We start from the raw sequence: 22,735 nt of genomic DNA on the forward strand, positions 1-22,735 counted from the left end.
GGTGTATCAAATTACAAATAAACTTGAACTTGAAATAAATAAATAAATCAGCTAACAAACAAGATTGAAGGTTTGCCACAGAACCTAGAAGTCATCAAATTGGACTTTACTGCTCAATTAACATCAGTGAAAGAAGAGGTGAGAGGCATTAAATAGATTACAACAGCTGTGATAAAAGATAAGGTACTTTTATCTAGACAAATTGAACTAGAGGACTATAGTAGAAGATTAAGTCTTTGATTTTTTTAAACTTTCTTTTTTTTTTTAATTCTTTATTCATTTTCAAACTTACAATAAGTGTGACATATGTTCAAACAAATTAACAATAAATACATCACTTAATAATCATCATTGGTACAAAACAAACTCTTATCACCCCCCCTTCCCACCCTTTCCTACCATATAATCAAATATCTTATAGAATATGTAATAGTAAAATAACCCCCCTCACTATTGAACTTGTAAATTCCTGCACACTTTAGAAAGTTAAAAAAAAAAATATTGGATTTTTTTTTAACTTTCTAAAATGTGCAGGAATTTTGTCTCTTGAAGCTTTAAAAAACTACTTATTTAACAACATAATTTCATCCTAAAAGATTACTTGAGATAGAGCCCATATATTCTTTGATAGACAGGTCTCCTTAATTCCAGAGATAATATGAGATTCAATCCCGCTGTTATACCATAAAGGAATGTGGTTCCAAACTATATTGGTGTCGTTCATGGTCTTATAAAATAAAAATAAGATTGAAGCTGAAGATTTTAGGATTCTTAAAGAGTTTGAATAAGGATATTTATCCATAAAAGGAAGTAAATGTATAGGCATAGGAGAAATTAGTAATTTCTCAAGTACCAACCATCTTGGAGTATTCTAATCATCCAGGAGACAAATACGGTTGAAGTCTATTGAAAAGCCATGATTGAGTTTGTGACACACCTGTTCTAGGGCTTGGGATCTGTTCAATGGCTGAGCTCATTATCATCCTCCCAAGAAAACACCTCCTTCTCCCCTGCCCCAGGGAAAACATGCCAAATATGCATCCCAGGGGCCCCTTTTTTTCTTCCTGATATGAGAAAACATGCCCTCACTATCTTCCATGGCCCTTTTCTTCCTTTCCCTCTTGCCTCAAGAAACTTGTTTTGTTCCTGCCAAGGAGCTCTGGGGGGCCTCTGTCTTTCATTACCTTCTCCTTTCTGATGGGCTGTAGCATTTATTGGTACATGATCACATCCTGACCTCCAGGTTGCCCTAACTGGACAAGGACATTAGTTTTCAGACTTCTCATCCCCCCATGGGGCAATTCCTGCCTTTTCTCCTCTCACAGTTCCACCGGCTCCTTGAAGACTTGGCTTCCAAAGGGTCTCCTAGTTCCTTGCCTCTCCCCCACCCCCAAAATGCTGCTTAAGTTGGCAACAATATATTCACAAAAATAGTGATAGCAATATTTGTCTTGTATCAGGGATTCAATCGATGGGCTCAAGCGAGCATACAAGATTCCCTATTCTTCTGACATCCTTGCAACCATAATGTTTTGCAAAACAAATTCTTGTAAATTTAAAGCAAATCTATAATATCTTGATTTCTATTTGCTAAATTATTTTTTTCTTTTTCCATCAAGTCCATTAATTTATAAAGTGGTAAAGGTAAGGTATTCTTGAACCTCTATAGGTAACAGGCATGCATTCTTGAACCTCTATAGGTAACAGGCATCATAAAAAGAATTAACACATTACTTGTTTGATAGGGATTACCTAGGACACATCTACTTTAAGTAACTATGTCTATGAGAAACAATAAACAAAAAACAAAACTGGAGGAAAATGTACAAGGTGCAGGAATTTATTTAATAAAAGTCATAAAAACATATATAAACAGCATACATAAAATAAATGTATCCAAAAACTGGTTCTTGTTTTCATGTATATCAGACCCAACATGGTCCATGTTTCAAAAAACACTTCTTCCTTAGGGGTCCTACAGGAAATGGTATCATATTCAAATATGAGAAAACAGATATAGGAATAATGCTGTATGAGTGATGTGAAAATGATGTAAAAGTGTGAAGACAATGGTGCTACTGAAATAATATAAAAAGAGAAGATGCATTAAGAGTGGAAAAAAGTCACAATGCAGGTGGGTGAAAGGAGTGATAAGGTGTCATATTATAAAGGACAGACTACAATCCTCATCCGGTTAACTGTTATGGTACAAGGGGCTTCTTGAATTTGAACAACACTATACAGATATGAAAGGGGGTGGCTTGTACGTGGACAGGAAATGAAAGCATGAACAGAGATCATGCTATAGTACTAGATTTTATAAAGAATCTATGAAAAAGAAGTTTATTAATAAGTAATTTGAACAAACAAAAAATATAGGTGAAAATAACTAAAAAAAAAAAAAAGGTATGTACCAGGATGATCAATACATAGAATATCAAAAAAACAGATTGAATAGAGCAAATAAAATATTGCAAATAAAAGTAAATGAATGAATAAAAAAATAAATGAAAAAATAAAACTATTGCATGAGTGAAATCAATGCGTGAGTGAAGCATAGATCTGTGGGTCACCAATGTCCGCAGCTGTAACGAACGTAACACAAAAATGCGCTGGATTACATTAAAAAATCTGAATAATACAAGCGATAGGAACAAAGCCGACGTGACCTCCATCTTATGACTATACTAGTTACAAATATAACCAGTGCTTTAACTCTTTTAGGGGCCATAAAACTGTCAAAGTTAAGAAGAGCTATCTGGCATGGGTTGTGCCACCGGTGCGCTAATAATCCAATCTGAATGTTTAAAAACAAAGCAAAGTACGGGCAGGATAATTACTCTTTTAAGTAAACGCCCATGGTATTGCATAATAAATGATAAGCACGCAAAAGTCTAGAGTGTGGTCTGATTACATATTGCACCTTAGTACAGTATTAAATTAAAATGTAGAAAAACGCTGGGAAACAGACTGGGTGAGGACCCAATATAAAAGAATGTGAAGCACCAATCAGAAATGTGAGGGCTGAAAAAAAATCTACAGACGTACTTAAGTGAGGGAGACAGTGTGAAGTCAAAATCTGAGAATCCGGGGATGTGTTGTCAGTGAAATAAATGGAACCTAACATAAATGAATAAACACAATATGGAACGAAGAAAATGGCTTATCGAACAAACTGATGTGAGCCTCTCCTGTCACGGGCACTGCACTAAGTAACACTTAGTGATGGATGAAAAGAAGCCGCGGGAAATAGATAATTATATGCAGATAACATAATGACGTGAAACGTCAACTGTAAAGGAGGGAAAATTAAAACAAGCGATCGTGCATTAACTGTGAAAATATCGTGTACTGCTAGGAATAGAAAGAAATGTGTTTACATGACAACAGGGAAAATAGGGGAAAAGAGATTGGAAAAGAAACCGGAGCTATATAAGCATGACAGGGATTTGTATGACAGTAAAAAACAGACTAAATCAGCAATGAAAGTAAGAAACACAGAAACATAGAAAGATGACGGCAGAAAAGGGCTATAGCCCATCAAGTCTGCCCACTCTACTGACCCACCCCATTAAGTCTGAGTGCAAATCACCCAGTTCCTTAACTCGACTTTCGTAGGGATCCCACGTAGATGTCCCATTTATTCTTAAAGTCAAGCACGCTGGCGGCCTTGACCACCTGCTCTGGAAGCTTGTTCCAATGGTCCACCACTCTTTCCGTGAAGAAATACTTCCTGATGTCCCCATTAAATTTCCCTCCTCTGAGTTTGAGCGGATGCCCTCTTGTGGCCGAGGGTCCTTTGAGAAAGAAGATGTCATCCTCCACCTCGACATGTCCCGTAATGTATTTAAATGCCTCAATCATATCCCCCCCCCTCTCCCTGCGCTCTTCTAGAGTGTAGAGCTGTAGTTTGTTTAGCCTCTCTTCATACGAGAGACCCTTGAGCCCCGAGATCGTCCTAGTGGCCATCTGCTGAACCGACTCGATCCTAAGCACGTCTTTGCGGTAATGTGGCCTCCAGAATTGCACACAGTATTCCAGATGAGGTCTCACCATTACGCATTACGACTTCAGATTTTCGGCTGACGAAACTTCTATTGATACATCCCATCATTTGCCTTGCCTTGGATGAGGCCTTCTCTACTTGTTTGGCAGCCTTCATGTCTGCACTGATGATTACTCCCAAATCTCGTTCTACTGAAGTCCTAGCTAATGTTTCTCCATTTAAAGTGTAAGTTCTGCATGGATTTCTGCTATCGAAGTGCATGACCTTACATTTCTTAGCGTTGAAACCCAGCTGCCATGTCGAGGACCAGCTTTCCAACATAAGCAGGTCCTGCGTCATACTATCCTGCAAATTGCATTCACTTACTATATTACATAGTTTGGCGTCTTGGAGAATAATGTTACTTTACCCTGAAGCCCTCGTGTCAAGTCCCTTATGAATATGTTAAAAAGGAGAGGACCTAGGACAGAGCCCTGTGGCACTCCGCTGGTCACCTCCGACGTCTCAGAGAGGGTGCCGTTGACCACCACCCTCTGAAGTCTCCCACTCAGCCAATCATTGACCCATGCAGTTAGTGTCTCACCTAACCCCATTGATTTCATCTTACTTAATAGTCTGCGGTGTGGGACGCTGTCGAAAGCCTTACTGAAATCCAAGTACACTATGTCCAGAGACTCTCCCGAGTCTAGCTTTCCTGTTACCCAATCAAAGAAGCTGATGAGATTGGACTGGCATGACCTACCCTTAGTGAATCCATGTTGATTGGGATCCCTTAGATTCCCCTCATCCAAGATCGTGTCTAATTTACATTTAAGTAGTGTTTCCATGAGTTTACACACTATCGATGTGAGACTCACTGGCCTGTAATTTGCAGCCTCTGCTCTGCAACCCTTTTTGTGCAGAGGAACGACGTTAGCTGTTTTTCAGTCCAGGGGGGACTCTTCCCGTGCGTAGGGAGAGATTGAAGAGCAGGGCCAATGGCTCCGCAAGGACATCGCACAGCTCTCTGAGCACTCTTGGGTGCAATTTGTCTGGTCCCATGGCTTTGCTCACCTTGTCAGTTCGCTGTAAACATCAGCTGGTGTGAACTCCAAATTCTGAAATGGGTCTTCCGTGCTTGGCTTCGCTTCCAGCTGTGGCCCGTGCCCTGGTGCCTCGCAGGTAAAGACTGAGCAGAAGTATTCATTCAGTAGTTTGGCTTTATCGGAATCTGTCTCCACATAATTCCCATCCGGTGTTCTAAGGCGTACTATCCCGTTTGTGTTTTTTTTCCTGTCACTAATATACTTGAAGAAGGATTTGTCCCCTTTCTTAATGCTCTTTGCTAGAGTTTCTTCCACTCAAATTTTGGCCTCCCTGACTGCTGTTTTGACCGCTGCGGACCTGGTTCTGTATTCAATGTTTGCTTCTCCTTTCCCCGTACGTTTGTATGAAAGAAATGCTCTTTTTTTCTCCTTGACGAGGTACGAGACCTCGTCAGTGAACCACTGGGGTTTCTTGTTTCTTTGGTGTTTATTTACCGATTTTATGTAGCGGATAGTTGCCTCGTGTAGGGTTAGTTTCAGGGTTGACCACATCGCTTCCACATTATCAGTTACTTCTTGATCCTGCAGCGTCTGATGAACGAAATCTCCCATGCGTGCAAAGTCAGTGCCCCGGAAATTGAGAACTCTCGTTTTTGTTTGTGATCTAGGGAAGCCCTTCCTAAGGTTGAACCATACCATGTTATGGTCACTGGTGGCTAGCGTTTCTCCCACCGAGACCTCCGAGACGCTTTCCCCGTTCGTAAGTACCAGGTCTAGGATAGCACCATTTGTTTGAGCCGTACTCCCTTCATGGACGTTAATATCCTCCTGCTACCACAAGTTGTCACTGAGAGTGTGTGGCGCAGTGGTTGGATCTACAGCCTCAGCACCCTGGGGTTGTGGGTTCAAACCCCGCGCTGCTCCTTGTGACCCTGGACAAGTCACTTAATCCTCCATAGCCCCAGGTACGTTAGATAGATTGTGAGCCCACCAGGACAGAGAGGGAAAATGCTTGAGTACCTGATTGTAAAAAAACGCTTAGATAACCTTGATAGGCGGTATATAAAATCCTAATAAATTTGAAACTTGCTCCAGTCTACATCAGGCATGTTGAAGTCCCCTAGCAGAATGACATCCCCCCGTAAAGTGATATTCTCAATGTCTTCAATTAGTTCTGTGTCCTTGTCCTCTGATTGTCTTGGAGGTCTGTATACCACACCAAGGTACAGGCATTTTTCTCCGCCTCTGGCTAGGTTTATCCAGATGGATTCCCCGGTGTACTTGACATCTGTGATTCTTGTTATTTTGATGTTCTCTTTGATGTAAAGTGCTACCCCTCCTCCTAACTTATCCTCTCTGTCTTGGCGAAGCAGGTTATATCCTGATATAGCTATATCCCACCCATGAGAGTCTGTGAACCATGTTTCGGATATAGCCACCACGTCTAGGTCAGCATTCACTATTTCTGTTTCCAATTCTAGAAATTTATTCCCTAAACTGTGTGCGTTAACATACATAGCTGTCCACTCTTTGTGTTTGCTAAACCCCTGTAGAGAGTTTCCCATTTGAGTCAAAGTGTCTCCTAGCGAATCTTTTGCAGAGAGGGTACTTACCTCGGACTTGGATGCGGAGTTTTGGCTCACCACATCAGGATTGTTACTTACTGCTCTGGTATATAAATGGGTACCCTCCCCCAACTTACCTAGTATGACGTATATGACAGTTAAAATGGAGTCTAATCAGCAAAGGAAATGTGATGTCTGCAAATGGAAAGCAATAAGCTAAGTGTGTAACAGAAAAAATACAAATCAGTATATAATAAATAATATAAAAGACTAAGATAAGTTTTTAAAAAAGCATGTAAGGCTATGTGTTGGTAAATTCATATAAATGTGGTTGAAATTATGTGAGCCACAAAAGTGACAGGTGAAATGGTCAAACTATAATATTTGAGAAAGAACCCCAAAATAACCGAAAAATATTGATGCGAACACATACATCTATGTGGAATGAATGTGAAGTTTGCTAGCTTGTGAGTCATGTGAACCATAATAACCCATAAAAAGTGCATGAACATTGCGATTATTGTAAGGGTTATGAAACATAGAAGATGCATAAACAGGCACAGGTGTAGTTTTTAAAAATGTATGGATTGAACGCCACCGTATGAACCATGGAAATTGAAAGAGGATAGGTCTGCATAATACATGAGCGGGTCTAATATTGAGAAGGGTATTGATCTGAAAATGCATGAACAAAAAAGTGTAATGATCAATAAACAGGTGTGTATGATATACAAACGTGGTAAAACATGGATATTACAAGATATGAGCAAAAAAAGTTATTGAACTGTACAAATGTCGTGAAGTGTGAAGGATGTGAAGAGGTGTGAATGCAGTGTGTAAAAGAGCATGAGATGCATGAAAATATGGAAAGTGGGCTTATTCATGATGGAAACGGTGAACACATATGATGGAAATAAACTATGTTGTGAACATGAATTGTGATGTGAACAGGAATAATGATGTCAGTGGAAACTAACGATATAAGTGTACAAAAATGTGATTATAGGACATCAATACATCCTAACAACTTAATTTGTATACACACATTGGTAATGACATCAATAAAAACATTATGAAGTTACTATACAAATAAATATGGATCCAAATAAACAGATAAAAAAGCGTCAATGTGATAATATACACATAGTAAAAGCGTTATTATGAAAATAGATATTGATCCTGATAAATAGCATTAAAAACATGATAATGCGCACACAATAATAAGTGGTAAAAGCATAAGTGTATATACATTAATAAAAACAAACCAGAACTTGCAACATGATTGCACAAAGATAAAAAAGTAAAAATGTCTATGAGATGCATAGAAATCTCAAAGTTAATTTAGAAAACTTACCAATTCCCCTTGCAATTCTGACAGCTTCATCTGCATCCTGTAAAAAAGAAGGAATTAAAAACTTAACATTAATCCCAACAACCACTAAACTGTGTCCTTAGGACAACAATATATTGTACTAATGTCTCCTCCTATTCAGTTAGTTTGATTTTAGAACCTCCAGACTTTCTCATTCAGAAAAACGTAAAATACCATAAGTGCAATGTAAAATTATTTATCTATATACTGAGAAACTCAAAACAGTGAGAAATCAGCTGATAGAAAGCAAAGGCAGTAGTACTACATGATTTTCTGTCATTGCAAAATTTTAATAGCTAAAATTAGCAGCTGTACAATCAATGATGGATCATAAATCACATTATTAATATTTGTTGACTACCAGATTGTTTTAGTGTGTATATCATGCTTTCCTGGATGTTGTCAGCAGGGGGAGTTCATCCTCTATTGTTTTAATACTGTATAAGCTTTTCAGAATTAATATAAGCTTTCCAGAATCAGAAACACATAGCTTTTAAATCATATCTGTCAATGGGTGATCCATTCAATAGCTTACCTTATCCATTAAAAAGGGTTTATAATTTTATGATTCCTTAACTACATCCAAGAAGCGGAAACACTTTCAGACAATTAAAAGCCAAATCTCTATCTGTTGATGACTGAGTTTTTCTTTCATTCCCGGGAAATACGAGCATTTAAAACTTTTAAAAGAACCTTCTACATAGCCACACCAATTATTACAACACAAGTAGATTGAGGAACTATCAATCATAATAAAACCCTAAGCGCGTATGCACACTTCAAACGCCATGATCCGTGCTTACGTGTGAGAAGGGAGGGAGGGAGAGAGAGAGAGAGAGAGAGAGAGAGAGTCCTGTACAGGTGACAGGTGAAGAGCCTCCCCTGAAATCCCCTAACATATTAGGCCAATAAACACAACTAAAGGCCTAAGATGGTTGACAATGCTCTGACTAAAACTGTCAAGCCTTTGCACAATCAATGCTTGCTGAAATCAGCAAGCCAAACGAAAAATGAGCGAGTGAAACGAAACTTATTTTTTTACATGGCAACTAGTGTCACATCTGCAGTAATGCCAGGGAAGTGGATCTAAGAAGGATGAGAACATGTCTTAACCAAGAATATAAAAATACATTATTTTGTAAGAATATCCTGTGATGGGCAGGCTTTTACTGGCCAATGGCTTGAAATTGCTGACATGATAAATTAAAACGGCATATGCGGGAAAAGACAGATTTTCTGATAAGCAGGATATGCATATGGTAAGACACAGATATTATGAACCAATTAATAAACTGATAAATGTAATGACGTTTGTAAGTGACCAATAAAAACTAACAATATGATGTGTGTCAACGTGGCCTCAAGCTGTCAAGAATTGTATAAGACACAGCCTTTGTGCTTATGAAAACAGGACAGATATCCAGGTATACTCAAGCGCTTGAGGCATACTATCTGTCAGCTCCATATGCTGTAAAGATTTGTTCTTGTAACCTGTTATTGATTGTTAATAAAATAAATATATATATATTAATTGTAGCAGCATATTGAGTTTCCATGAAGCCAGTGGTATTGAAAGGCCATAAACAGGCGGCTTTTCACGTGGCACCGCATATGCAGTAGGACCTTGCGGCGGTTTCTCTATCGGCCTCCATTCTCATGTGCACATGCACCAATGGCTTCCCCCCCCCAAACCCCAGCCAGCCTGCGCCTCGACAAATGGCGCACAGACAGGGACTAGCAGCGTTTCCCCAGCTCAAGGCTGGACCAGCAGCGCAAGCACCCGTGGTTTCATCAAGCAGCCTTGGGCCATTTGCTAGGCTGGAGCACTTCAATAATGCAAGGTGGGCCGGCCTAGCAAAAGCCCTGAGGCTGCCCGGGCTAGCGGATGCTAGGCAGGGGGGAGCAGGTAAGGGAAAAGGGATACTACTGGACGGGGGGGAGGTAAAAGGGGAGCAGGGAAGGGGTGCTGCTGGACAGGAGGAAGTAAAAGGAAGGGAGAAGGGCTACTGCTGGACAGGGGGTGCAGGGAAGGGGTGCTGCTGGATAGGTGGGAGGTAAAAGGAAGGGAGAAGGGCTACTGCTTGACAGGGGGAGCAAGGAAGGGGTGCTGCTGGACAGGGAGGCGGTAAAAGGAAGGGAGAAGGGCTACTACTGGATAGAGGGAGCAGGGAAGGGTGCTACTGGACAGGGGGAGGTAAAAGGGGAGCAGGGAAGGGGTGCTGCTGGACAGGGGGGAGGTAAAAGTAAGGGAGAAGGGCTGCTAGCACCAATTAATGTAACGGGCTAAAAAACTAGTGATAAATAAAACCAAGAGGAAACATAGCCAAGAAACAGGCAAGCCGATGCATTAAATAATCAAGAAACTACTGCTGTTTTAATTATTGATTATAAAAAATCCTTTGTATTTTCACTATATAAACAGCAAACCACTACAGCAATTAAGTTATCTGTGTAAAGAGTGATCCCAGTATGGCTGATAAAGCAATGTTACTTACCGTAACAGTTGTTATCTAGGGACAGCAGGCAGCTATTCTCACTAGTGGGGTGATGTCATCCGACAGAGCCCCGATAAGGACGTCTCACAAGCATGTCTTGCTTGAAGAAACTCAGAAGTTTCGAGATGCCCGCACCGCGCATGCGCCAGTGCCTTCCCGCCCGATGGTCCGGGCGTGTCTCCTCAGTTCAGGTAGCTAGCAGAGAAGCCAACCCAGGGGAGGTGGGTGGGACGTGAGAATAGCTGCCTGCTGTCCCTGGGTAATAACTGCTACGGTAAGTAACATTGCTTTATCCCAGGACAAGCAGGCAGGTATTCTCACTAGTGGGTGACCTCCAAGCTAACCTCAATGGGATGGTGGGAGAGTTGGCAACTTAGGAGAATAAATTTTGTAACACTGTTTGGCCAAACTGTCCATCCCTTCTGGAGAAAGTATCCAGACAATAATGAGAGGTGAATGTATGAACCGAGGACCAAGTGGCAGCCTTACAAATCTCCTCAATCGGTGTCGATCTGAGGAAGGCTACAGAGGCCGCCATTGCTCTGACCTTATGGGCTGTGACCTTACAGGAAAGGGGTAATCCAGCCTGGGCATAGCAGAAAGAGATACAAGCTGCCATCCAGTTGGAGATGGTGCGCTTCGATACAGGTCGTCCCAACTTGTTTGGATCAAAGGAGACGAAAAGTTGAGGAGCAGTTCTGTGTGGTTTGGTACGATCCAGGTAGAAAGCCAAAGCACGTTTACAGTCCAGAGTATGAAGAGCTGATTCTCCAGGATGAGAATGAGGCTTTGGAAAAAACACTGGAAGTACAATAGATTGGTTGAGATGAAATTCAGAGACCACCTTAGGCAGGAATTTCGGATGAGTGCGAAGGACCACCTTGTCATGATGAAATACTGTGAAAGGTGGACCCGCCACTAAGGCCTGAAGCTCACTGACCCTGTGAGCAGAAGCGAGGGCCACCAGAAAAATCACTTTCCAGGTGAGAAACTTAAGTGGAGCCTTGTTGAGAGGCTCAAAAGGAGGTTTCATAAGCAGAGAAAGGACAACATTGAGATCCCAAACCACTGGAGGAGGTTTGAGAGGAGGATTGACATGGAAAAGTCCTTTCATAAATCTGGAAACCACAGGATGAGCAGAGAGAGGTTTCCCTTGTAGAGGCTGATGGAAAGCCGCAATAGCACTCAGGTGGACTCGGATAAATGTAGACTTGAGACCAGACTGAGACAGGTGTAGAAGATAGTCCAATAGAGGATAGGGAGGCTCGTTGAGGCTCCTTGGAATGGGAAACACACCATGAAGAAAATCTAGTCCACTTCTGGGAGTAGCATTGACGAGTAGCAGGCTTCCTGGAAGCCTCCAAGACATCCCTCACCGCCTGGGAAAACTGGTGAGGAGTTACGTTGAGAGGAACCAAGCTGTCAGGTGGAGAGATTGCAGGTTGGGATGAAGTAGAGATCCCTGATGCTGAGTAAGCAGTGAAGGAAACACTGGAAGAGGGAATGGATCCCTGTTGCTGAGTTAAAGTAGCAGGGAGAACCAAGGCTGTCGGGGCCACCGAGGAGCTATCAGAATCATGGTGGCATGGTCGGACCTCAGCTTGATCAGAGTCTTTTGAATGAGCGGGAATGGAGGAAACGCATAAAGAAAGCGATTCCCCCAATCCAGCAGAAAAGCATCCGCCTCGAGGCGATGAGGAGTGTAGATCCTGGAGCAAAATTGAGGCAGCTTGAAGTTGTGGGGAGCCGCAAAGAGGTCTATCTGAGGCGTCCCCCACTGAGCAAAGATCTGATGAAGGGGTGTGGAATGGAGAGTCCATTCGTGAGGCTGAAGCAGCCGACTCAAGTTGTCTGCCAAGACATTTTCCTTCCCCTGAATGTAAACAGCTTTGAGGAAGGCGTTGTGGCGAACCGCCCAATCCTAGACTCTGAGAGCTTCTTGGCAGAGGGAGGCCGAGCCCGTGCCCCCCTGCTTGTTGACATAATACATGGCGACCTGATTGTCCGTGCGAATGAGGACCACCATGTCGTGAAGCAGATGTTGAAAAGCCTGAAGAGCATTGAAGATGGCTCTGGGCTCCAAAAGATTGATTTGATGGAGGCGGTCCGCACTGGTCCAGAATCCCTGAGTGCGAAGCCCATCCAGATGCGCTCCCCAGGCATAAGTCGAGGAATCGGTTGTGAGAACCTTCTGGTGGGGAGGAGAATGAAACAGCAAACCTCTGGATAGATTCGAAGAGGTCATCCACCAAATTAGAGACTGCCGAAGAGCAGGAGTGACAATGATGTGCCGAGTCAACGGATCCGACACCTGAGACCACTGAGATGCCAGGGTCCACTGAGGAATTCTGAGATGGAGTCTGGCCAACGGTGTCACATGAACTGTAGAGGCCATGTGGCCCAGGAGAACCATCATGTGTCTCGCTGAGATGGACTGGCGAGAAGACGCAGACTGGCAAAGTTGAAGAAGAGCATCCAAGCGCTGAGGGGGAAGGAATGCCCTGAGACGTATGGTATCCAGGACCGCCCCGATGAAGGGGAGCGACTGTGTAGGCTGTAGATGTGATTTGGGGAAGTTGATCTCGAAACCCAAACTCTGCAGGAACAGAATCGTGGACAGGGTCGCGGAGGTGACCCCCAAGGCCGAGGGAGCCTTGATGAGCCAGTCGTCGAGGTAGGGAAATACCTGAAGACCCTGGTTCCGGAGTGCAGCGACCACCACTACCAGACACTTCGTGAAGACTCTGGGAGACGAGGACAGACCGAAAGGAAGCACTCAATACTGCAGATGCAGATGTCCCACCCGAAATCTGAGGAACTTGCGAGAGGCCGGATGAATAGGAATGTGAGTGTACGCCTCCTTGAGATCCAGAGAGCATAACCAGTCGTTCTGCTCGAGGAGGGGGTAGAGAGAAGCAAGGGTCAGCATGCGAAACCTCTCTTTGACTAGGAATTTGTTGAGGACCCTGAGGTCCAAAATGGGTCGCAGGTCGCCCGTCTTCTTCGGAACAAGGAAGTACCGGGAGTAAAACCCCTGGTTTTGCTGGTTCACAGGGACCGGATCGACGGCCCGGAGCCAGAGCAAAGCCTGAGCTTCCTGAAGAAGAAGGGCGGTCTGAGTCAAGTTGGAAGGATACTCTCTTGGAGGATGGTCCGGAGGGACCCGATGGAATTGAAGAGAGTATCCCTCCCTGATGATAGTAAGGACCCAGAGGTCGGTGGTTATGGCCTCCCAACGATGATAAAATTGATGGAGGCGCCCTCCGATGGGAAAAACGGGGGAGGCAGAACGAGACTGGTTATGCCCTCAACGAGACAGTCAAAAAGGCTGAGGAGCCTTAGGGACAGCAGACGCCTGAGACTTTTGCTGAGTCTTCTGGGGGGGCTACCGCTTCGCAGGCTGCCTTGAGGTGGAGCTTGCCTCAGCTGATAACGCCGCTGATAGATCAATGGCGGTCGAGAGGGTCGAGACTGCTGAGTCTTAGGCTTCGGCCTAAGAATGGACTGGAAGGACTTTTCATGATCAGACAATTTCTTCGTGACTGTCTCGATGGATTCGTCAAAAAGATCCGCCCCAGCACACGGGATGTTCGCCAGGCGGTCCTGAAGATTCGGGTCCATGTCAATGGTCCGCAACCAGGCCAAACGGCGCATCGCCACAGAGCAGGCCGCTGCTCTGGCCGAGAGCTCGAAAGCATCATAGGCCGATTGCATCAACTGAAGACGAAGCTGGGACAGCGAAGCAACCACTTCCTCAAACTCAAATGGAGCCTGGGACTCGATGTATGGCGTGAATTTTCGAAGCACAGGCAGAAAAAATTCCAAATAGGTGGCAAAGTGGAAATTAGAATTCAGGACTCGGGACTTCATCATAGCATTCTGATAGATGCGTCGTCCAAACTTATCCATGGTTCTGCCCTCGCGGCCCGGAGGCACCGAAGCATACACTTGGCCTGGATGAGACCGCTTGAGCGAGGATTCGACCAAGAGGGACTGATGAGAAAGCTGAGGTCCCTCGAAGCCCTTATGATGCACCGTGCGGTACCGAGTATCCAACTTTCCAGGGACCGCAGGGATAGAGTAAGGAGACTCAAAGCACCTCATGAAGGTTTGGTCGAGGAGCTTGTGCAATGGTAGGCGTAAGGACTCGGCAGGAGGACGAGGCAAGTGCATGGTATCGAGATACTCCTTAGAGTATCGAGATCCAGCATCGAGTTGGTCCGCCAGCGCCGGTCTTCGAGAAGGACTAGAAGAAGTCGAGGCTTCGGGCTCCACCAAGGCCTGTGAGCAACAGGGCGAGTAAAAAACCTCGGGGTCCTCGAACTCTGGCCCCGGAGGAGGAGACCCAGTCGAAGCAGAATATCCCATTTGGGGCAACTTCTTCTGAGGCGAGACTGTCGAGTGCCGAGAGGAATGCCTCGAAGAGTGTCTAGATCGATGCCCCTCTCGATGCCTGGACGGGGATCGAGCCAGTCTGTGAGAATACTGGTCCCCAGAAGCCTCCAAGGAGCAGATAGGACTCGACGCTGTCGATCGGAGAGGCGGAAGAGTCTGTGCCTCCCCAGAAGCCGCCCAGGCTTGATAGGGGGTCCAGAAGAACTCGTCCTGCATTCTGCTATGCCCAGGACTGGGAGGTCTCGAAGGTGGACGCCATACCGAGTAATGGGGCGGAGTAATAGGTTCCAAGGGAGGTAAGTCACTAAGGGAGGCTTTTCTCGTGGGAACCGGCTCCAAAGGAGGCAAATCACCAAGCGGGGCCTTCCCCGATGGAATCGGCTCCAAGGGAGGCATGCCACTAACCGAGGACCGCCTCGAGGAGCCGGACACCGCCCGCCGCTCCTCCTCGCCGAGTAACAAGGTCGTGTGGCGCGGAGGAGGAGGAGGGGGCGGCCCGCCCCTCAGGACCGGAACCGGGAGGTCACCTTGGATCGAGGCAATCAGCCGGGGACCCATGGTGGTCATGAGTTCCACAAACTGAGCCTCCAGAAGGGACTTCAACGAAGCCGATATGGAGGGATCCGCACCAAAAGGGGGCCCTTCCGCACGGTCTCCGCGCTCTTTCGGTGCAGCGTGCTTCAGCTTGCCAGCCTTCAGCACTTTAAGCACCACTGGTGGAACTGTCGGTACCTGTTCCAAGGAGACGGAGGAAGGCACCGGCGCCGATGGCGAGGCCGAAACCAGCGTGAACGATGCAGGTTTCAGAAGGCCCGAAGCAGCCGGGGAGGCAGAGGGCTTTGCCGACGAAGTCGAAGCACCAGTTGATGTCGAAGCTGAAGGATCCGACGAAGCTTCCATCTTGAACATGGACTCCCACAGCAGGCAGCGGCGTTTAAACGCTCGTGCCGTCAAAGTGGAGCAAGGCCGGCACGATTTCAGAAAGTGATCCGGACCCAGACACTGTAGGCAGCGTCGATGCGAGTCCGTGAGCGAAATCGCGCGCTGGCACTTGCTACACTTTTTAAAACCGGTGATCGGCCGGGACATAGGCCAGAAAAGCTCCGCCGCAAGGTCGAAGGCGCGGGGCCCCAGCCACGCGGCCGACCCGGTGTCGGAAGAAAAAAAATTTTTTTTTTTTTTTTTGAAAAAAAGAAATCAAAGAAAGAAATAAATGCACGGGAGAGCCAAAATAACCCAACCCGCGGCAATATAGAAGGCAAAAAACAGATTCAATGGGCGCAGAATTGAAGTTGAGCTTCTCAGCTCCGCGGAAGAAAAAGAATTGAGGAGACACGCCCGGACTATCGGGCGGGAAGGCACTGGCGCATGCGCGGTGCGGGCATCTCGAAACTTTAGAGTTTCTTCAAGCAAAACATGCTTGTGAGACGTCCGTATCGGGGCTCTGTCGGATGACATCACCCCACTAGTGAGAATACCTGCCTGCTTGTCCTGGGATAATGATCTCTTTTCAGTTTACATCACTAACTGATCCTCAAAAAGTAAAATTGAAATTCATCAAAATAATAGATTCAACAAAAATTTGTATTTTAAAATATGGCAATAAAAATTTAGCTTACAAATGCTATCCAAATTCCTGTGGTGCATTTTTAAAGAGTACTTTAGAAGTGTTTTTCAATACGCGGTATGTATACCCCTTGGGGTTACACAAGCCGCTTGTTGGGAGTACGCAGCACTGGCCGCCGCTGAGCATATTGCCTGCCTGCCTGCCGAAGCTGTAGCCATATTGCCTTCCTGCCTGCCTCCATCCGCTGAAGCCACTGCTGGGGATCCCTCATTCCTACCCATCAGAGGAAAGCCTTCTGGGTGAGCGGAGGGGGGGATGTTCCCACTTACCTCCTTCAGCAGCACTTGTATGTGTGTGGGGGGGGGGACAAGCAGGCAGCAGTTCACACGCTACATGTACCTGGTCCGGAAACCTTGTCTCCAACGTCGGAACCGACATCAGGGGGAAGGCTTGTGGGTCGGCCACTTGCAGCATGTGAACCGCTGCCTATGCGTCCCCCACAACAAGTTTCGCTGAAGGCAGAAGGAGCAAGTGTGGCTCGAACAAGTAAGGGGACATGATCTAGGACAAGGGCTGGAAGGCAGCGAGGGAGGTGGCACAAACTCAACACAGAAAGGAGGGGGCATGAACATAGGACACAAAAGGGAGGGAAGAAGGGGGCACTAACTTGGGACATAGGAGAGAAGGAATAGAAAGGGAAAATTGTTGGGCATGAGTGTGTGAGTGAAAGGGAAAGAGATGGTGCACATGGGGAAAAGAAGAAAGTGGAAAATTGAGCATAGAAAGAAGGGAGTGAGGTAGAGATGCTTAGGGAATAGAAGGATGAGAATGAGAAATGTTGGATAAGGTGGTGGAGAGGGAACAGAGGGATAGATTGAAGGTGATGCAAGGGGAGGAATGCTGGACATAGTGATGGAGGGGAGAGTTGTGGAATTGTGCTAGAGAGGGGTGATAGAACGAGAAATGGGGCTGGTGGGCAGTGGTGAAAAATGCTGCACATGATGCAGGGGATGAGAGAGAGAGAGAGAAATGTTGGATGTGGCAGAGGGGATGGGAGATATGCCTGGATCTCTCAAGACAGATGGTCAGTGAGAGAGAGAGAGGGAGAAATGATGCCATTAGGGGTAGAAGAGAGAGGAAGAAAAGATGGACTCATGGAGGACAGAGAGAGATGTTGGTTTGGGAAGGGAATGAGGTCCGGAGAAGAAGCATGCAGGAGGCAGAAAGAAAGAAATATTGGATATACAGTCAAAAGGAAGTGCAACCAGAAACTCGTGAAATCATCAGACAACAAAGGTAGGAAAAATGTGTTAGTTTTGAGAATTTATATCTGCTGTCTATATTTTGCACTATATTTTTCTATTTGTCTATAGTTGTTACTGAGGTGACATTGCATAATTTAAAGTCATCTGCCTTGACCTCTTTGAAAAACCCCTGAATATAAATAATTAACATTTTCTGTGCGTACAGTGTGCTTTGTGTTTTTTTAATTTTGTGGTTACCATTCTGTATTAATAAGATTACGTTGTGAGTATATGAAAAATGGATGGAAGAAATTTCATTACAATTAGTACTATTATGAGGGTAGGGTCAGGGGCAGAGTTTGGGCGGGGTTACTCAGTTGATATTTGTTAAGACTTTGTGAGTACTTGGCTTGAAGAAGTTGAGAAACACTGTTTAAAAGGCAGAAGTGATTGGAAATTAATGGCTGATATATGTGAGGGCTAACTTATGGAAATTACAATAAAATGTTATATTTCAAAGTTATTCAGGGCTTCTTTTCCTCTTTTTAATCTACATAACATATGTTTAAACCCATTTTCTTTATGCCCAATAAACCAAAAAAATAATGCACTTTATAAGTCCCTTACCAAGTAAGAAGGCTGGCAGGGGAAACTGGCACAAAATGTAATTTCCTTTGATTAGCTAGTCTGTTCCACAAATCAGTGCTTGTTAAGTTTAAGTAAGCAGTACTGAAAGAAATCCAGTTTTGCTTTTTTACTCTTAGGTGGTTAAATCTGATGATGGGATATTATCAAAACAACTATTTGTAAATAAATTCAGAAAACAAATTAAACCATTTTATTACACTTTTCTACTTTCCATGACCTTGAATTCTTTAAAATTTAGCATGAAGGAACAACATTCATGTAAAAGGGTCATTTAAGAAGGTTAGTGGATTTCCAAACATTGAGTTTGAAGGTTCTTTTCTTCCTGACTCTGACAGTTATGTGGTGAATACTTCCACTTAATAGCCACTATGTCAAGAAGTGTTAAAACCTGCCAAATGCAGTCAATTGAAAATTATTTTTTTTTAAATTCTTTATTTATCATATTTCTTATTAACAATCAATAATAATAAGTACAACTGAATCAGATCTATAAATTTTGAAAAGAAAGGAAAAAGAAATATCTATTCAATTATATAGACGTGTTCTTCAACCTTTTTACACCCGTGGACCGGCAGAAAAAAAAGAATTATTTTGTGGACCGGCAAACTACTAGGACTAAAATTTAAAAACCCGTTTCCGCTCCATCTCTGCGAGCTCGGACCCACAAATAAGAACATAAGAAGTTGCCTCCGCTGAGGCAGACCAGAGGTCCATCTCGCCCAGCGGTCCGCTCCCGCAGCGGCCATTGCCTGAGCAGTGGTCCCTGACCTATTTCTATAATCTACCTCTACTCCTATCCCTATAACCTACCTCTACTCCTATCTATACCCCTCAATCCCTTTGTCCTCTAGGAACCTGTCCATACCTTCTTTGAAGCCCTGTAACGTGCTCCTACTTACCACAGCTTCCGGAAGCGCGTTCCATGTATCTACCACCCTCTGGGTGAAAAAGAACTTCCTAGCATTTGTTCTAAACCTGTCCCCTTTCAATTTCTCCAAGTGCCCCCCTTGTACTTGTGGTTCCCCATAATTTGAAAAATCTGTCCCTGTCTACTTTTTTATGCCCTTCAGGATCTTGAAGGTTTCTATCATGTCTCCTCTAAGTCTCCGCTTCTCCAGGGAGAACAGCCTAGCTGTTTCAGTCTGTCAGTATATGAGAGATTTTCCATACCTTTAATCAGCTTAGTTGCTCTTCTCTGGACTCCCTCAAGCATTGCCATGTCCTTCTTGAGATACGGCGACCAGCACTGGACACAATATTCCAGATGCGGGCGCACCATTGCATGATACAGTGGCAGGATGACTTCCTTCGTCCTGGTCATGATACCCTTTTTAATGATACCCAACATTTTGTTTGCTTTCCTTGAGGCTGTGGCGCACTGTGCCGATGCCTTCAATGTAGTGTCTACCATCACTCCCAGTCTCAAGCCTCAGTTATGATTTTATATTGAATGTATTTTATTAAAGTATAAAAAAGAAACAATATTCTGTACAATTGTCATTTTATAAATACAAATAATTCAGAGCAAGGATCAACAAAACCCCTGTCTCCCCTCCCCTTCACATATATCCCCTCTACTATCAAGAAAACTGAACAAGCCAAATTATTACAGAATGCTACACAGAAATATCATGCTAACAGAATACTAACACATGACAGTTTTAGGGGAGTGCAACTAGGGCAACTGCCCTATGGTCAGAGAGCGCCCTAAGCCAGCTGGAAGCTAAAGAAGCACTGCCTGGGTTTTGCAGTCCCCAGTTATGTCTAACACCAGCTCTAGCAGGATATCTATTTCAAATCTGATATATTCTAATCACAAATATAGAAATAAAAATTATTTTTTTCTACCTTTTGTCGTCTCTGATTTCTGCTTTCAATCTTCTTTTCACTCTCTTCCTTCCAGCGTCTGCCCTCTCTGTCTCTTCAATCCAGCATCTGCTCCTTCCATCCACTGTCTGTCCTCTCCCCCTTCCATATGGTATCTGTCTTCTTTCTATGGCCCTCTCCCCTATCCATCCAGTTTGTGCCCCCTCTCTCCTTTTTACATGATTCATTCCAGCTTCACTGCTCTCTTCATTTTTATCTCTCCTACACCAGATCTATCATCGCTGTCCCTCTGCTTATTTTTCTGCTGACCCCTTCCTATCATCAATCTCTCTACTTTCTCATGCCTGTGTCTCCCCTTCCCCTCCTCTAATCTCTCTTCCAGCTGTTTCCTTCCTTTTTTCATTCTCCCTTCCCTCCTCCTCCTGTCCAGCAGTAACTCTCTTCCCTTCCTCCCCTCCCAGCAGCAACTCTCCTTCTCCCTCTCCAATAGCAGCTGTCCCTTTTTTCCCTTGCCCAGCAGCTTCCCAGACTACTTTCCCTCCTCCCCTCCCAGCAGCATCTCTCCTTCTCCCTCTCCAGTAGCAGCTGTCCCTTTTTTTCCCTTGCCCAGCAGCTTCCCAGACTCCTTTCCCTCCTCCCCTCCAGCAGGCATCTCTCCTTCTCCCTCTTCAGTAACAGCTGTCCCTTTTTTTCCCTTGCCCAGCAGCTTCCCATACTCCTTTCCCTCTTCCCCTCCCAGCAGCATCTCTTCTTCTCCTTCCCTTCAGGTCCAGTAGCAGCTGTCCCTTTTTTCCCTTACACCAGCAGCTTCCAGATTCCTTTCCCTCCTCCCCTCCTAGCAGCATCTTTCCTTCTCCCTCTCCAGTAGCAGCTGTCCCTGTTTCCCCTTGCCCAGCAGCTTCCCAGACTCCAATAGTGGCTTTCCTCCCCTCACAGAGCAGCTCTCCTTACTTCTCAGCGCAGTGATTCAGGAAGGCAGCCTTGGGTCCTTTGTTGGGTTCACGCCGCCTCTGAGGAAAGAGGAAGTTGCATCATCAGAGGCAGCCGCGACTCAGCAAAAGCCCCAAGGCCAACTTCGTGAATCGCTGCGCTGGAAAGTAAAGGAGAGCTGCAAGAGAGGGGAGAAAGCCACTGTCGGAGGCTCCCAAGATCTCTCCGGCCCAGCGCAGACTTCAGATGTGATCTTGCCGGCCCTGTGCGGACCGGCAAAAATTTCCTGTGGACCGGCGGCGTTGAAAGAACTTCAACCGCCGGTCGCAAAAATTTCCTGCCGGTTTGCACAGGGCTGGAAAGAGAAACAGAACACCACCGTCCACGCAGGGCCAGCAAGATGCAAGAGAAACAGAATGCCCACAAAAGTTTCCTGCCGGTCCGTGCAGGCCGGCGAAATCCAAAACGTTCCTTTTCCCCTGGAGGGTTTGGGGCTAGGGAGAGATTGGTTGTGAGACCATGGATCAGCGTTTTTTAGTTGCAGATTGGTTATGGGACTGCGGATCAACCAATGAGAAGACAAGAGTGGAAGTTGTGATGGTAGTGGATGCGCTGGGAGAAGAAGGAGCCAATGAGAAGACAGGAGTAGGAGTTGTAATGTTTTCCATGCGCTGGGAGGAGAAGGAGTCTAGTTTCCTTCCGCGCGGGAGTCCTTGTGGGTCGTTGGCTGTAAGTGGAGTTAAGTACTTGGCTATTATTTTTTTCTCTCAGTGGTAGTTGTACAACTTTGTTTAAGTTAACACTTTAGTGTAGTAACAGTTGCTGTTTTCTGCTCCTTATTGATTTCTACTTTAAAAAATTGCAGGCAACAGCATTTGAAAAGGCAGGAAATGGGGGTGGAGTCCATTTTTGTTGGTTTAGGTAAGGACAATGGTTTATGTATGGTCTTCGTTGCCTAGCCCTGTTTATAGGTGCCAACATCTTAATTCTGACCCTATCAAAAGGTAGAAATGTGGGTTGGTGTATTATTTATGTTGTAATGTAATTTGTCTATTTAATGTTCACATTTCCCCCCCTTACAAAAATTTATTTTAACCTTTCATTTTTAGTATTGTAAACTAGCCAGGTGCACGTCGATGGTCAGTATATTAAAATGAATTAAACTTGAAATGTGGGTTGGTGTATTATTTATGTTGCATGTTTGAGTGAGGCTGGGGGATTGTTTAGCTCCTGCAAGCTACTCAGGTAGTCCCGAATAATGTTAGAAGAATAAGTAGTTGGTTGGGGTTTTTTTTTAAAATATATTTTCTTCAGTTAGTAATAAGCAAAAATGTGTTTCCATTCAGAATAGGGTCTTAAGATTAATCTTTTTCCCTCCTTAAGTAACTGAAATTGGATCGTGCGAAAGAAAATAAGGCTTATAGTGCTACCTTTTTTTGTTTGATCCTGAATCTGTTTTCATTGTATTCTGGTGGTCAAGATTACTTTTGTTCACTTCATAGGGGGCAGAGCTCCCTTTCCTTTTAGAGGTACAAAAGAACTTAAATTAGTGCTATTTGAAATTTACATAGTAACATAGTAAATGACGGCAGATAAAAGACCTGAATGGTCCAATCAGTCTGCCCAACCCTACATGCTCCATAAAAATCAATAATTTAATT

The 22,735-nt window shown here is 44.5% G+C and overlaps 1 protein-coding gene across 1 annotated transcript in view; it reads right to left on the reverse strand.

Moving 5' to 3' along the window:
• Positions 1-22,735, reverse strand: part of PCCA (propionyl-CoA carboxylase subunit alpha) — a 937,632-nt gene that overhangs the window by 658,697 nt on the left and 256,200 nt on the right. The window contains exon 8 of the mRNA XM_033947881.1: positions 7,951-7,987. Coding sequence (XP_033803772.1) covers positions 7,951-7,987 — 37 coding nt within the window. The remainder of the gene's footprint in view (positions 1-7,950; positions 7,988-22,735) is intronic.

This window comes from Geotrypetes seraphini, chromosome 6, assembly GCF_902459505.1.
Source record: "Geotrypetes seraphini chromosome 6, aGeoSer1.1, whole genome shotgun sequence".
Lineage (NCBI taxonomy): Eukaryota > Metazoa > Chordata > Amphibia > Gymnophiona > Dermophiidae > Geotrypetes > Geotrypetes seraphini.